This window comes from Ahaetulla prasina, chromosome 3, assembly GCF_028640845.1.
Source record: "Ahaetulla prasina isolate Xishuangbanna chromosome 3, ASM2864084v1, whole genome shotgun sequence".
Classification (NCBI taxonomy): domain Eukaryota; kingdom Metazoa; phylum Chordata; class Lepidosauria; order Squamata; family Colubridae; genus Ahaetulla; species Ahaetulla prasina.
This window is the reverse complement of record NC_080541.1, coordinates 182203268-182217659: the sequence shown is the minus strand read 5'-3', so window position 1 is coordinate 182217659 and position 14392 is coordinate 182203268. Positions and strand designations below refer to the sequence as shown.

Below are 14392 nucleotides of genomic sequence, written 5' to 3'. Positions count from 1 at the left end.
ACCTATTTTGCAATGAGGGCAAGGCAAGAAGTAATGGATAAAAGCTTAACAAAGAGAGATCCAACCTAACATTAAGGAGAATTTCCCTGTCAGAACAATTAATCACTGGCTTGCTCAAGAAATTGTGGGTGCTCCATGAGTGGAGATTTTAAAGAAGAGATTAGACAGCCATTTGTCCAGAATCTATAGGTTTCCTGCTTGAGCAGGGAGTTGAACTGAAAGACCTCCAAGGTCCCTTCCAACTCTGTTTTTCTGAAAGAATTCTATAACAAATGATCATTGCAAGTATATGAGGCTTTTTGTTGTTTTTTTCCAGATGAAAAACTGCTTAATTTCCCATGAGGTATTTTTCTATGGGTAGGAGAGTAACTCTGAGAATACTTTGAGAAATTCTACAGCAACCTGACCGACAGAGGAACTAGAACTGATTTGCAGATTCAGTTTTTAAACTTTGTTTTGCACAAATGCTTCTATTATGTTTGACAGCAGAAGTCCAATGGATTAGTTCTTTGCATTTCATTTACAGGATGTATAATTCCCCAAGGCCTTTTTTGTTTTCTGTCTTCATATAGACATCAAATATTTTCCTGCTGACAAGCTCTTGATGCTACTATGGCATGGCAAAATTGGCAAATGTCTACAGTGAGATTTCTGGTAAAATGTTTGAGTCCTCTGCTTTCTGGTCTTCATGGTTCAATTTACTGGCTGTGTACTGTTTTATTTCTCCAGGAACTTTTAGGAATCTGGAATTAAGCATTAAAAAAAATCAACTTTTTTTTCCTGATAATCCAATACCCTCCCGACTCCTTTCAATAATACACACAGAGATACATACAAAAACCCATAATCCAGAGACAAAAAGGGATTGCTCTGTAGCTATTAAAATATTTATGTTAATGCAGGAAGTCAAACAGTGTTGCACTGGATATGCTAATATCCCTGCTTTCTTATATGAAAAGATACTTTAAAATGAAAAATGTGCTTCTAGTCCTATTTGCATAGAACTTCAAAACATATTAGTCAAGCATTAAAATGCAATTCTAATTTATTTTGTTGACAAGGGATTACGGTCCAGAATTTCCAAGATTCAAAGGATAGAGTTGTAACGAAGGAGGAAAAAACATCCCCCCAAAAATACATAAAAGTTATTGTGCTTAAACCTGTCAATCAAGATTATTTAATTATGAAATTTATATAGCCATCCATCTCGCCTGGTATTCCTAGGTGGCTCATGGCAACCAGGAAAAATATCAACAGAAAAACATATCACACCTTTCCTATCAAAATAATAGATACTTTTAATCCTCTGACTCAACTCCTTGGGCAAAAATCAGTAAGTCTGAAAAACATGAATTCTGAGCAACCAAGCAAGGCCAGGAATGTTCTCTCCATCAAAACAGCTTTAGAAATAAGATGAGGGAATCCCATTTTTTTTCTTTGTTCTTTCCCAGAGGAGAGGCATCTATTCAGACTGGCTTCTTACCAGGAAAGGAAAAGCACCTCAGCCAGAGAAAGGTTGGAGAATCGAAAGAAAATAGCCATCCTTTGAAACGTGGCACTAGATACAGTTTAAAATCCTTTCTAATATTTAATTTATGAGCTGATTTGTGTTGTGTTTTTGTTGCGCTGTATAATGGATGTGTGGCTGTTCCTGAAAGATTCCTGTTGAGTTAAAGCTTCCAGGAGTTATCCTTTCTTTTTACTCTTTTGCCACTATTTTCAATTCTGAATAAATTTCATAAGGTTAATCTACATAATAAAAGATGTGTATCATCTTTTCATTTCTGGTATCAATCAGGCCATTCAAACAGGGTGTGAAATAGGGTGTGAAACCTGACCTTTCACACATCTCAGTCATTTGATGACAGAACCATTTGAGAGCAGAATTTTTACTCTTTTTCTCTTAAGTAAAGTTGCAGGGAGCACTTACTGAACAAGGACTGTGAAGGGGAAATGTGAGGGGAAGGCTCAGGGATGCATTCTTGACCTCACCTGAATAATAATTTCTGTCCAGTTTCCTTTTTGATGATGTTGAGTTTATAATAATGCCTCAATGCTCTTGACATCTTCTCATATGTCATATTCCTTCGGTTCTGAAAATCGTTTAAAATTGTGATTATAACATCAGTTTGCTTTCTCTTGCCTAATTACTAATTTGAATTAGAAAAGAGTTGTCAGGAAACCTGCAGGCATAACCTCTTTCAGTGGAGATAGGATGGGAATTATGTAACCAAACATAAATACCTTGTTTTACATACAGTTAAAATACTAGCTTTATGAATTAATTTAGAATTAAAAGAATGTAAAAGGGAAGCACTCTAGTGCAATGATAAGATAGCAAACTAAGGCCTAGGAAACCCACATTTAAGTCCCTATTCAATCTCTAGCTGACTCTGGCCAGTCGTACTATTTCAGCCCAACTTATTATTGTTCTGATGATTAAATGAGGAATGCCAGTGCATGCTACCTTGAATTCTTATAGGAAAGTCAAGGCAGACATACTGTATAATAAATACATGCAAGTACTCCCTTTGTCCCAGACTGTATCAAATCATCTTTTGTGCTCCCCTTTAATCTGTCATTATAATAGTTGATTATGAGATCAGGATATTTCCAGCTCTACTTTTAGCAAAACTGACCAACGTTATGGCAAATGAAGAGGTACATTTACCCACACCTTGGGAATATAACTTTGTTAAATTATCTCCAAAGAACATTGGGAAACTATAGAAGATGTACAAATTGGTGCCCTCCAGGTAGGCTGAGAGTGTTAGTCCTAATCAGTGCGTCCGAACAGAAATTTATCTCTACTTATGGAGTTTAGAAGGATCGCCTTATTTAGTACCTTGTGATTACCCCAGAGTCCAGCAAGGCCTTTGGGATCTACCACCCGAAAGATCTTGGTTTCTTTGTCTTCCCACTTGATAACTGATTCATACTGGCTATCAGAGAGGAGCCGGTAGATGTAATCCAAAAGTAACCTACAGTCTGAGAATTAGTTACATTGAAAGAAATGTTGTTCAAGACAGAATAACATGGATTAGTTCCTGCTACACTGCATCACTTTTAAAGACAGCTGTAGGATGCATTTGCAAGTGACCATAGCTGGATAGTGAATAGAGTTGGGTTCCCATGCTTCCAAATCTGTGCTGCTGCAGTGGGGGGAGTGGAGCAAATGCCCTTGATGTCTAAGAACAGGTAAGCATTCCTGTCAACCACATAGCAAAAGAATAACATCTTGGTAACCTTATCCTTACCTGATATTTTCCCACTGACTGGAGCAGCTGATTTTACAGCAAAAGAGCAAATGTTTCCATCATGGCTGATCTCTGGATTGCTATAAGCAAGAGGTGTCATCCCAGGAGTACAGAGTCTCTTGGTGGAAGACTGAGATGAGTCCGAGTAACCTGCATGACTAGTGAAGATTGTTGGATATTCTGAAGGCAATGCAGGGACCTTAGCTGGGAAATCTTCTAAGTTGCACTTGGTACCTGTGAGAAGAGACCAGATTCAAAACAGGGCTTTTGATATTTTCTAAGCCAGCCCTCTTCAATCTGGAGCTCACTAAGTACAGTACAACAATCTGAAAAATACCAGGTCGGGAAAGGCAGATCTACACTAATTAACTGGAAACTGATGTAACAGAAGGTACTGCAATTAGATACATTAGCTATGATTGTTTTGCTATGAACGTAGTCATCTCTGAAGTCTGTTTGGTCATATATTTCTTTTATATGAAAAATAACGCTTACCAGGTTTGTAAATGTTTATGATAGTTGAGAGAAATAGAATTATTCCTGTAAAGAACATAGCTTCTGTAACTCCATATTTATGCTACTCATGACCTAAACTAAACCTAAGCTAAGTAGCTGTGTAAAACATTAAAGTAAGGAAGTATGTATGATGCCTGTTCTGAGATAACAAAACCATAAACTTGGTTAGTACATTCTGAGTTGGGTCAGGCTGACTGAAGCTGACTGAAGCTCATTTGATAAGTAGGAAAGAAACTGACATGTTCCAATTAATTGTTTTATTAAGGACACGTGGCAAGGGGATATCGAATTGGGGAATATGTTGCTGAATAAGCCAAAAACTTTATGTAATGTCCGATAAACAATGATAAGAGGGGGCATTCGGGGCATTTTAATTGTTTTGCTGTTTGTTTGCAAATGTATTTAAACCATGTATTCAGATCTGTAAGATGTTCTCTCTCTTTCTTGGGAGAACCCTTTTGCAAAAGCTTATGATATATATCTCTGTAATAAATCTGCTTTTTAATTGTTCATGGTCTCCGCATTACTTTTTATGAGGTTGGTTTTTAAATCTCACAACAGCGATCCATACAAATTCATTATTTATTTACCTAAACTTTACTGTAGGCAGACAGGCAGCTGAGAGACAGATACATTCAACTGACTGAGTCAGAATACTGGTTTGCTTAAGCTAATTCCATCCTAACTGATGTATCCATGGAAAAGATATATAGTATAGCAGGAGCCACTTCCTGTGACTTTGCTATAAAGATCACTTAGTTTACTTTCATCTTAACTCCCCAACTGTTTTTGTTTTCCTTTTGAGTCATATCTTTAAATTAGAAAGTTATGTAGAATGCAAAGCATTCTACATAACTTTTACAGATCTATAGCTGACCTCCCATAAGCTGCTCTAGTGGTGTTGAAGAAGACTCCTGAGAATACCTCAGGTAAAGAATATAAACAAATGGCTCAATCAATACATCAACCCAGAGTTCCCACCTGAGGCACAACCAGGCTTAGATAATATTTTGAATATATTATGCAAAGTATCAGTTCCCTTGTGAAATTTGTCATGTTGGAAAAGATAGAAGAAAATAAATGAAGAGATGACCAGAAGGAAGTTGGATTGACTCAATTTCAGCAGCGATTGGTACACTAAGTTTGGGCCAGTTTGGGAACAAAACCTCCTGGAGACAATCTATGTAGTCACTAAGGGTCGCCACAGATTTGAGGGCACATTATCAATTGAACCTATTCTGTCAGTATGGTAACCAATAACCTGTTAACATGCAAGAACTCAGGAAGAGGTAATTCCTAATTTAGAAAATGAGGTGCTTAAGATTGCATATGGAACCCTCTGAAGCAGGGGTCTCCAAACTTGGCAGCTTTAAGACTTGTGGACTTCAACTCCCAGAGTTCCTTAGCCAGCAAAGCTCTGGGAGTTGAAGTCCACAAGTCTTAAAGTTACCAAGGTTGGAGACCCCTGCTCTGGAGGATCAGAAAGGATTTTGCCTGTGTATCCTCCTGTATAGATACTGGCCCAAAATGTGAGCCAAAGATTACCTAGCATAATGCATATAACCACTGTTGCACAGCACTCACCTTCTGCAGCGCTCTGGATCAGGTTATGGTCTATATCCCAAAAGGAAATGTTAAAGAGAGGGCTACACACAAGGGCTCTTCTCTGGGTCTTTATGTATTGGAGTAATTCATATAATACATCTCCTGTGAGAAAAGAAACATAAATACCAATCCCACTCCATTTGTATCAATACCAACTGGTGACAAAATACCTCCACCCGCTCCATTTGCTGTTTATTTCAAAAGGACTATTTCAACTTGGGGAATTTCTAATGTTTGCAAACCAGAAATATAGTTTTGTTGCACATGTTTGTGGGAATCTGAAATTTTCTGTTAATGCATTCAGCACATTCAGTTTGAATTAATTTACATCCTGCCCCCAAGGAAGCACAATTTGAAAAAATGTATTAATATAAACATGATCAAACAGCCACTAGAGTAACCTGGTTCTTTCCATTAGACATCTATCACATTGTAAAGCTGCTGGATCCATGGGCTTTGGTTCAACCAATAAGTTATTGTCAATACAACACAATTTAGAAGGCAAATCTATTTCAAAGGACATTAGAGACTTCATGCATCTCATAGTCTTTGAATTATTCCTCATTTATACTTGCTACATGGGATAATTCTGAGATAAGAATGCAAACACACAAAGCCTTGACCAAAGAAGGCAATACCTCTAACCTGAATTAGGAGCCCGAAATTTGAAATCGTCCTTGGTGAGAATACAAAGGGCTTTTCCATTCATTTCAAAGTTACTATCATCAGATTTCCTGAGTGAATATTCTTTTTCAGCCCATCTTAGCCAGTGAATCACATCATCTTTGCTCCATAGAAAGGGTTGGATTCCTGAAAACAAACCAGGTTACTTGTAAATTAACATATCTACCCAATCAGTTTTTTGCCCTTCTTTTGGAAGCAGCATAAAATGTCTCAAAAAGCAAGTCAACGACATCTCAGCAATTATTATTAGAACTCATTCACTCCAACTAATAGCACTCTCCATAGATTTTAAAGATAGGTCAATACATTTTCAAAAATAGATTTTTTTTAAAAAAGAAGAATATTCTCTGTGATAGGAAGCAACCTTACACCAGGTCCAACTAACTGATCATCTAATCCTTGTTTCCTCAACCAGATGTTTACAAGATATATCAGCCTAGAATCCCATCAACTGCGGGCAATTTTTTGCCTGATCTGATAGACTCCAACTCAAGATGTGCTGGACTATAACTACAGCTGGGGAATACTGGAGTTACAGTCCAAAGACAACTAATTTGTATAGTGTTGTTCTTACATTAGGAGCAGGTAACACTTTATAAGCCAAGATTGCTTAACCACAAACAGTATAGTGGAACTGCACTCCAAAAAGTAGGAGAACCAAGCTAAAATTTAAATTAGATTTGATTTAAACGTAATAAAAATAAACTCATTTAATACAGATAATAAGAAAATATATATGCCATCCTTCTGTTTAGTGTCACATTAAAATTACAACTTGGTGGCCCTGCTTGGAGAAGCTTGTAGAGCACATATCCAAAGCTTTAAGGAACCACCTTTGAAAAGCTGCCTTAAATAATACAACTTCTACTCACTGAGTCGGCCTGGCAATGTGCAGATTTGTCCATCATACAGCGACTTTACTGATGTCTTCAAAGTGGAGTGCAATGGTAAAGGCAAAGCTGATGTAGCCACAGGAGTCAAAGAGCCAGCTGCCACTTCAACCTTAAGGGAGGAGAAAGACACAGAAGCTATATAGTAACTCAGATGTATTTTCCAGTGCCTCTTCTGTTACTCTGCACTGCCTAGAAGCCAGATAAGTAAGAATCTATGAAGGAAAATGTTTGTAATGTAACTAGAACCAATATGCTTCAGCAGAAGGAACCAGGTGAAAAATTGTCACTACTCTTTGTGGGAAAACTTGGATCAACAATTGTCCCCAAAGCTAAACTATATCCCAGAATTGCTATGCGGATAAAATGGATCAAATACACAGAGAAAGGATGAGATAAAAGCTGTAGACATGTAAAAGGGGAGAAGCATTAAGTGATTAAGAAAAAGAACCATCCTGCTGAGAGAGATCTGCTGAACAAATTGGCTGGCGGAAAAGACTATTGTACACTTTTGAAAGAACAGAGCAGATTGGCAAATGTGTTTTGAATCCAAGAAGTCCAGAAAAGAGACACTTTTCTCTCCTCCCTCAGACATAAGGAAGTCCAGAGGGGAAAGTACAGAAACCAGCAGCAGAAGACTGAGAAACAGATATAAAAAGCTTTGTTTGAAATTGTCTACATTAAAGTGTTTATGTGTATCTTAAATGAAGCCCATGATATATTATATCGCTGTAAATAGAGAACTCTGTAAATTGAGATATCTCTCCCTCTCTCTCTCTCTTTCTCCCTCTCCCTCTCCCTCTCTCTTTCTCATTAAGCATATGAAGCGAGCACTCAGGTAACCTAAACTGGAGTTGATTAGTGTTTGCAAGGGTGATCACTGCTAAATCCCAAAATTGTTCAGTCTGCAAAGTTAAAGAAACACAAAGACACACCTACCTAGTAGAGGCAGGTGCAGGGCATGGGGGGAAAAAAGACAAGATGGCTATGATGGTGAGATGGAAGCACCACTGATTTTTATGTGCATCACATCTCACCATTAAAACCGCCATCTTAAATTTATTTGGACACACTCAGCAGACACTCCTGAAATCTGGAAAGAAAGCAGCTGCCAATTGTTAAATTTATTTTATTTATTTTTTTATTTTATTTATTTATTTTTGTCACACATTATATATAAGCATAAGCATGAAATAACTAGACAATATATAAGTGTGAGTATATAATAACTATATTAATTGGATATAATGAAACAATGGGATAGGAACGGTAGGCACGCTTGTGCTCTTATGCACGCCCCTTACAGACCTCTTAGGAATGGGGTGAGGTCAATAGTAGACAGTTTTTGGTTGAAGCTTTGGGGATTTTGGGAAGAGACCACAGAGTCAGGAAGTGTATTCCAAATATTAAGAACTCTGTTACTGAAGTCATATTTTCTGGATCAAAATTGGAGCGGTTAATATTAAGCTTAAATCTATTGTGTGGTCGTGTATTGCTGCAATTGAAGCTGAAGTAGTCTTCGACAGGAAGGACATTGTAATAGATGATTCTATGAGTTAAACTCAGATCATGTCAAAGGCGGCGTAGTTTTAAATTTTCTAAACCCAGGATTTCAAGTCTGGTGGCATAAGGTATTTTGTTGTATTCAGAGGAGTGGAGAACTCTTCTTGTAAAATATTTCTGGACACGTTCAATTGTATTGATGTCAGAAATGTGGTATGGGTTCCAGACAGTCGAGCTGTATTCAAGAATTGGTCTAGCAAATATTTTATATGCTCTGGTTAGTAGTGTAGTGTTTTTGGAGAAGAAGCTACGCAAGATTAGGTTTACAACTCTTAAAGCCTTTTTTGCGATGTAGTTGCAGTGGGCTTTGGCACTTAGATCATTTGATATGAAAACTCCAAGATCTTTAACAGGGTGGGGGTCATCGGTAAGGTAATGTCCGTCAAGCTTGTACTTAGTGTTTAGGTTCTTTTTTCCAATATGTAAAACTAAGCATTTGCTGGTTGAGATTTGGAGTTGCCAAGTTTTAGACCATTCAGACACAAAGTCAAGGTCTTTTTGAAGGGTAGCTGTATTGTTGGTGGTGTTAAATAGTTTGACATCGTCAGCAAAGAGAACACAATTACTTGTAATATGGTCACAGAGATCATTAATGTATAATATGAAGAGTGTTGGTCCAAGAACGCTGCCTTGGGGAACGCCACTTTTGACAGGAACAGGATTTGATAGAGCATTGCCAATTTTGACCACTTATTGTCTGTCTGACAGGAAAGCTGTTATCCAATTGTGGAGAGGTCCTGAGATGCCATAGGATTTTAGTTTTAGGAGAAGTTTATCATGTACTACTGAGTCAAAAGCTTTACAGAAGTCTATGTAAATTGCATCTATTGCTTTGCCTTGATCAAGATTTGTAGTCCATATGTTTTTGCAGTGGAGAAGTTGTAAATTACATGATAAATTTTTTCTGAAACCAAATTGTTTATTAGAGAGTAGGTTGTTTGTTTCTAGATGGAGGGTAATGGATTGATTGATGATAGATTTCATTACTTTGCAGGTGATGCAACATAGATCTCACAACATAAATCTCACAAATCAATAAATACCTAAGTTTAAGTATTATACCTAAGAGTAGAGTTCACCAAATATTTGATAAAGTAAACTCTTAATTCATGAATGTATATTCCATAATAAACAAATTGTTTATTCTTCATCATATCACAAGAACCATTGTTGATTTTGTAGCTGCAATTCTTTTACCATTGCATGCATGTCTTATGCAGACATGCATAAGACTTTAAAAAAGTTTCAGATTCATTCTTAAATACCAGGCGATAAAGAAAATGAAAGTGAAAGACATGCTTTCATTTCAGTTTTGTTCTGGTAGCTTGTTTAAAAAAATATTTTAGTACTGTACTTTAGTTATAATGGTATAGCGTATAAAGTGTTATTTTTACTGGTTTGATATTTTATATATCTATATTTATACATGTACCCACTTTTAATTTGACTGTAAATTGTTGCATCCTGCCAAGCAGTATATAAATACATGCAACCTGCCTGTAAATAAGTAAATGATTTCCAAAGATCTTTCTTTGAAAAGAAAAAATAGCATACCATGTCAGTGTATGCAACAATAATGCCTGGTTTAAAGAAGTGTTCCCACAGATGGGGTTCAGTTGTCCTCCTTCTCTGGTTGGGGAGAAATGTCTTTTGACTTACCAAAGATAAGGCTTCCCCAGCTTCTCATACAGGAATGCATAACCTACATGGTCTTTTAAGACCAACGTTTTTCAGACATGGTAATTTTAAGATGTGCAGAGGTTCAACTCAATTTGCTGGCTGGGGAATTCTGGGAGCTGAAGTCCACATATCTTAAAGTTGCCAAATCTGAAAAATGCTGGTCTAAAGCAGAGGGCTAATTGGGAAAAGTAAGGGAATAAAAGGAGGGAATAAGGTCACCCTTATCTGAAGTAAATTTTCCCAATCAGGCACTATCATTTGTGTTAAAGTGCAGTACCCATAATTCCCAAAAATGGTATGCTATGAATCCCATGGGTTAAGGAATGCTGGCTTGCAGGGACTAAGAGACTTGCCTTCTGCCCTAGCTCCTGCCCTCTGAATCAGGGGTCTCCAACCTTGGCAACTTCAAGTCTTCAATTCCCAGAATTCCTCAGCCAGCAAAGCTGAGTAATTCTGGGAGTTGAAGTTCACAAGTCTTAAAGTTGCCAAGGTTGGAGACCCCTGCTCTGGATCATTCTTCTTTCAGACCCTGACCTTGCCTTGAAGACTTATTTGAGATGGGCAGCTATAGAAATTGATTGGTTGAATGAATACATGAATAAACAAACATGCCCTGAAGCAATGCTTCATTCTTTTCATGTATTCAAATTATGTTTATACTTTTATCTGTTATCTTATATATGCTTGACAAATAATAAATAAATAAAATAAAAATAAATAAATGCTGAACGGGAATCACTGCAGCATAAATGAAAACCCCAGGCTGAGGAAGGCTGGTTGAAAATACAGGCTTAAAATAGCTCCCTTCCACTTTCTATTCCAGAGTTTAAGATAGAGGGGAAGGATACAGCCCAGATTAAAAAAAGAAAAGTATTTAAGCTTTGGTTACATGAATCTAGCCTTAGAATAAGCGAGCCACTATTTTCCCATTTGAAAGAGCTTCATTAACTCACACACCCGGATTAATTTTGCCCAACAACAAAAACATGTTTCTCAAAGAAAACAGTTGCTTAACTAAATTCCGGGGAATTCCGGGCTTTGTCCATTTTGAAACGATTTTCTTTTGAACCACCAAGAGAAATGCTTTCCGTGGATTCAGCACTAGTCCAGAGAACCCCAAGGCTTTCTGAAGCAAGGGAAGCACCCGTGCAGAGACGCTGCCCTCCAAACGCCTCAGTGTCTGCATGCCGTGCTGGCAGCCCGTATGAAGACGAGAGATGTGGGGCTCAGGGAAGCCGCCTGGCGAAAACGCCGCCTGGGTCAGACTACCTTAGCGTGAATGCTTGGGGCGAGAGGACGTGAAAGAAAGCTCGCAGCCTACGGGGATCTAAGGCGCTGGGACAGGGCAGGGAGAGCGAGAGAAGATCGAGGGGTCAGAGAGCGGCTGCTGTTCTCCCCAGCCCTTACCTGCATTACAAGGGAAGTCGAGGGGAGGGGGAACCGCGGAACCGGGATTGTCCGGACGCGCGCAGAATCCAAGCCTTCTTTCAGCCCAGGCGATGCTCGCTGTCCTTCCGGAAAACGAAAACGAAAGGCGGCGCTCCGAAAGGTGCTGGAGCTTGGCCCGTGACACAACCGCCGTCCGCGCCCGGAGCGACCTCTCAGTCTCTCTTCTCGCCTCACAGCTTCCGCCCCTTGGCGAACCGCCCGCGGGACTGGCGGCGCTTCCAAAGACCCGCGCTTCACTCTCCCGACGCCTCTCCCCACCCCACTCCAACGCCCCGTAAACTCTCCAAACGGGGTTGGGTTGACCTCGTGTCCCCGAAATCTCATCGGGGTTGGGATTTCGCACCCCAAAACTAGGGCCGTTGCCCCGAGGCAGGTAAGCACAAGCGAAACTTTGCGGGAAGAAACTCCTTTCCCTCTCCCGTCTCAAACGCTGGTTTATGGTGCCAGCGTCAAGAACCAAGCCAGCCAGCCAGCCAGCGTGCTGATATTTGTTGGATTTAATTCCAAGGAATATTTGCAATATCAACCGGTGCCCCTGAACAAACCGCGGGTGCATGTGCACTTTACCTTCAGAGTCATAAATAAGTAATCAGTTTAAATAACTAGTATGCAAATCGTGCATCTCGGTATTCCTGAGAAGTGTTATAAATAGAGCGGGGAAATTGTGTTTTACTTCTCCCTGGAAGTTATGCAAACAAAACTCCGTAGTAGCCAACCAAGTCGGATTCCTCTTCAGTCTAGGGCAGATCTGCACAACTTTTTTTGGCTGAGGGTGTGTGTCAAGTTTTTTTCACTTTTTAAAAAGGTGAGGCTAGGACAAAAAGTGTTGAAGCCAGGACAAAACTAAATCTAGTTAAAATTACTATATTTAATCCTCAAGTTCCCAAAGTGTTCTTCTGACTCATTTAAAATGTGAAATGGCTGACACTTTCGGGGATCACCTGGCACCTCAGGTGGTACTTGTCAGGGGGTAATTCTCCTGATACATTAAGGCAGGAGTGTCCAAACTTGGCCCCTTGAAGAGTGGTGGACTTCAACTCCCAGAATTCCCCAGCCAACATGAGCTATAAATATGAACAAGTTGCTGGCTGGGGAATTCTGGGAGTTGAAGTCCACCATTTTTCAAGGGGCCAAGTTTGGACATCCCTGCATTAAGGCAATTGTGCTGATATACAAGCATAGAATCCTTGAATTACTTTTGATCTATGCTACTTCTATTCTAGGTAATAGAAATTATCCTGATAGTTAAATGTGATCAGTTTTGAACAACCAATTTGCTGCTTCTTGCTGTAAGCCGTCTCACAGCCTTAAAGATTTATTACAGATTCATGTAATAAATAAGCCACCAATGCACTACTTGAATGAAAGGGTAAGGTTCCAGGAACTTTACTGCCAAAATCTCATTATCAACCTGATCAGCCTAGATTAGTCAATACCATTTAATTTTTCTGGGCATCAGTGAATGTAGGAAATCAAGTGACTACCTACCTACTACCAGTTTACAATACATAGAGAAGACACCATTTTGAATTGTAAGGTTACCAGATCTAGAAAACTAAAATCTGAATGATCTCTAGATGCAGCAAAGATTAACATTGTCTGGATAGCTTTAATATTTTTTCTGCCTTCTAGCGGGTGTCCAGATTTTTGTAGCCCATGTCTGGCAACCTTTATAAAAGTTAATTGTACTGAGATGAATGTGTTCACACTTGTGATGGCAGAGCTGGTATGGGATGTTGCATCTATCTTTATGCTCCTTCATTTCTTAATAGCTTTTGATGCCATCAATCACAATATCCTTCTGGACCAGCATTAGGGACTACGAATGGACGATACCATATTAACATGTTCTCTTTCTCCTTCTGTGGCCTGTTTCAACTGGTGCCAGTGTTGGGGAAACGGTCAACTCCACATGCAATTTTTGTGGCATGATGTAGGGGCTTGACCGTTTCCCCTCCTGTTCAACAGCTACATGAAACCAGTGCTTGAGTTCATGCATTGATTTGGGGTTTGGTATCATCAGTATATTATTCAATTGTGCATCTTGATCCTGGACCATCCTTGACTTGCGGTCAATGTTCTGTTCCAGTGTCTAGAGAGGCTGTGAAGATTTGATCCTGGGAAGTTTCCATCTCTATAGTCTTGGATAAGACAGCATTATCCTTTGAGATTGGGCAATGTGGGAGTTGCTTTCGATTCAAATTCCTGCTTGAGGAGGAGATAACAGCTGTTTCCAAGAGAGTCTTCACATAGACCCATCTAATATGCTTGTTGTGCCTGTTCCTGATTTGGAAGACCCTCCAGATTATTATTCATGCCCTAACAACCTCATGAATGACTACAGTATTGTGTTATGCTCTATATAGGTATGCCTTTGAAAGCCATTATGAAGCTACTGGTGGTCTAGAATGAGGCAGCATAGTAGTAATTAGTAGTAATGCCACAGTTTTGATAAAACTCTCTCTTCCTCTTTCTCTCTCTCTCTCTCCCTCCCTCCCTTCCGCTTCTCTCCCTGTGTGTGGGTGCATTTCTATTGTTTTCTATGGTCAAAATGTTTTGGATTTGCAAAATTGCTTTTGAGTTTGTTCTGTCAATATATACCACATACTTTTTTTGATGAGAAATTTGGGTGAAATGTTTTGTTTCAAGCTCAGAGTAGCAATTTGCATTCCATATTTGAAATTTTTAAACAAACAAACAAACAAACCAACTAGGAGCCAGCTGATAACAAAGCAGAACATCAGCCTC

At 39.0% G+C, this 14392-nt stretch overlaps 2 protein-coding genes across 3 annotated transcripts in view; one reads left to right on the top strand and one right to left on the bottom strand.

The window, feature by feature from the left end:
- Positions 1-245: 245 nt before the first annotated feature.
- On the bottom strand, positions 246-12012 carry ETV7 (ETS variant transcription factor 7). Of its 2 annotated transcripts, XM_058176049.1 has the most exons (8): positions 11603-12012; positions 6935-7064; positions 6024-6188; positions 5358-5480; positions 3258-3491; positions 2846-2988; positions 1993-2093; positions 246-743 (listed from the first exon to the last, which is right to left on the bottom strand). In XM_058176049.1, the coding sequence occupies exons 1-8, from the start codon at positions 11966-11968 to the stop codon at positions 638-640; spliced, it is 1368 nt and encodes a 455-aa protein (XP_058032032.1). In that variant the 5' UTR covers positions 11969-12012; the 3' UTR covers positions 246-637. The 2 variants fall into 2 exon arrangements, with proteins under 2 accessions (XP_058032032.1, XP_058032033.1); XM_058176050.1 differs by lacking the exon at positions 5358-5480.
- KCTD20 (potassium channel tetramerization domain containing 20) overlaps positions 11883-14392 on the top strand; it is a 25006-nt gene continuing 22496 nt past the window's right edge. The window contains exon 1 of the mRNA XM_058176059.1: positions 11883-12017. The gene's annotated coding sequence lies outside the window, so the exon portion shown is untranslated. The remainder of the gene's footprint in view (positions 12018-14392) is intronic.

Bases quoted from the DNA above. Each gene is read 5' to 3' on its own strand.
- ETV7 (XM_058176049.1), bottom strand. From the start codon at position 11,968: ATGAGATTTCGGGGACACGAGGTCAACCCAACCCCGTTTGGAGAGTTT. The intron at 3,492-5,357 runs GTGAGTGCTGTG...CTCTTCTCACAG, and splicing joins GATCCAGAGCGCTGCAGAAG to GTACCAAGTGCAACTTAGAA. The intron at 2,989-3,257 runs GTAAGGATAAGG...ACTAATTCTCAG, and splicing joins AGTCAGTGGGAAAATATCAG to ACTGTAGGTTACTTTTGGAT.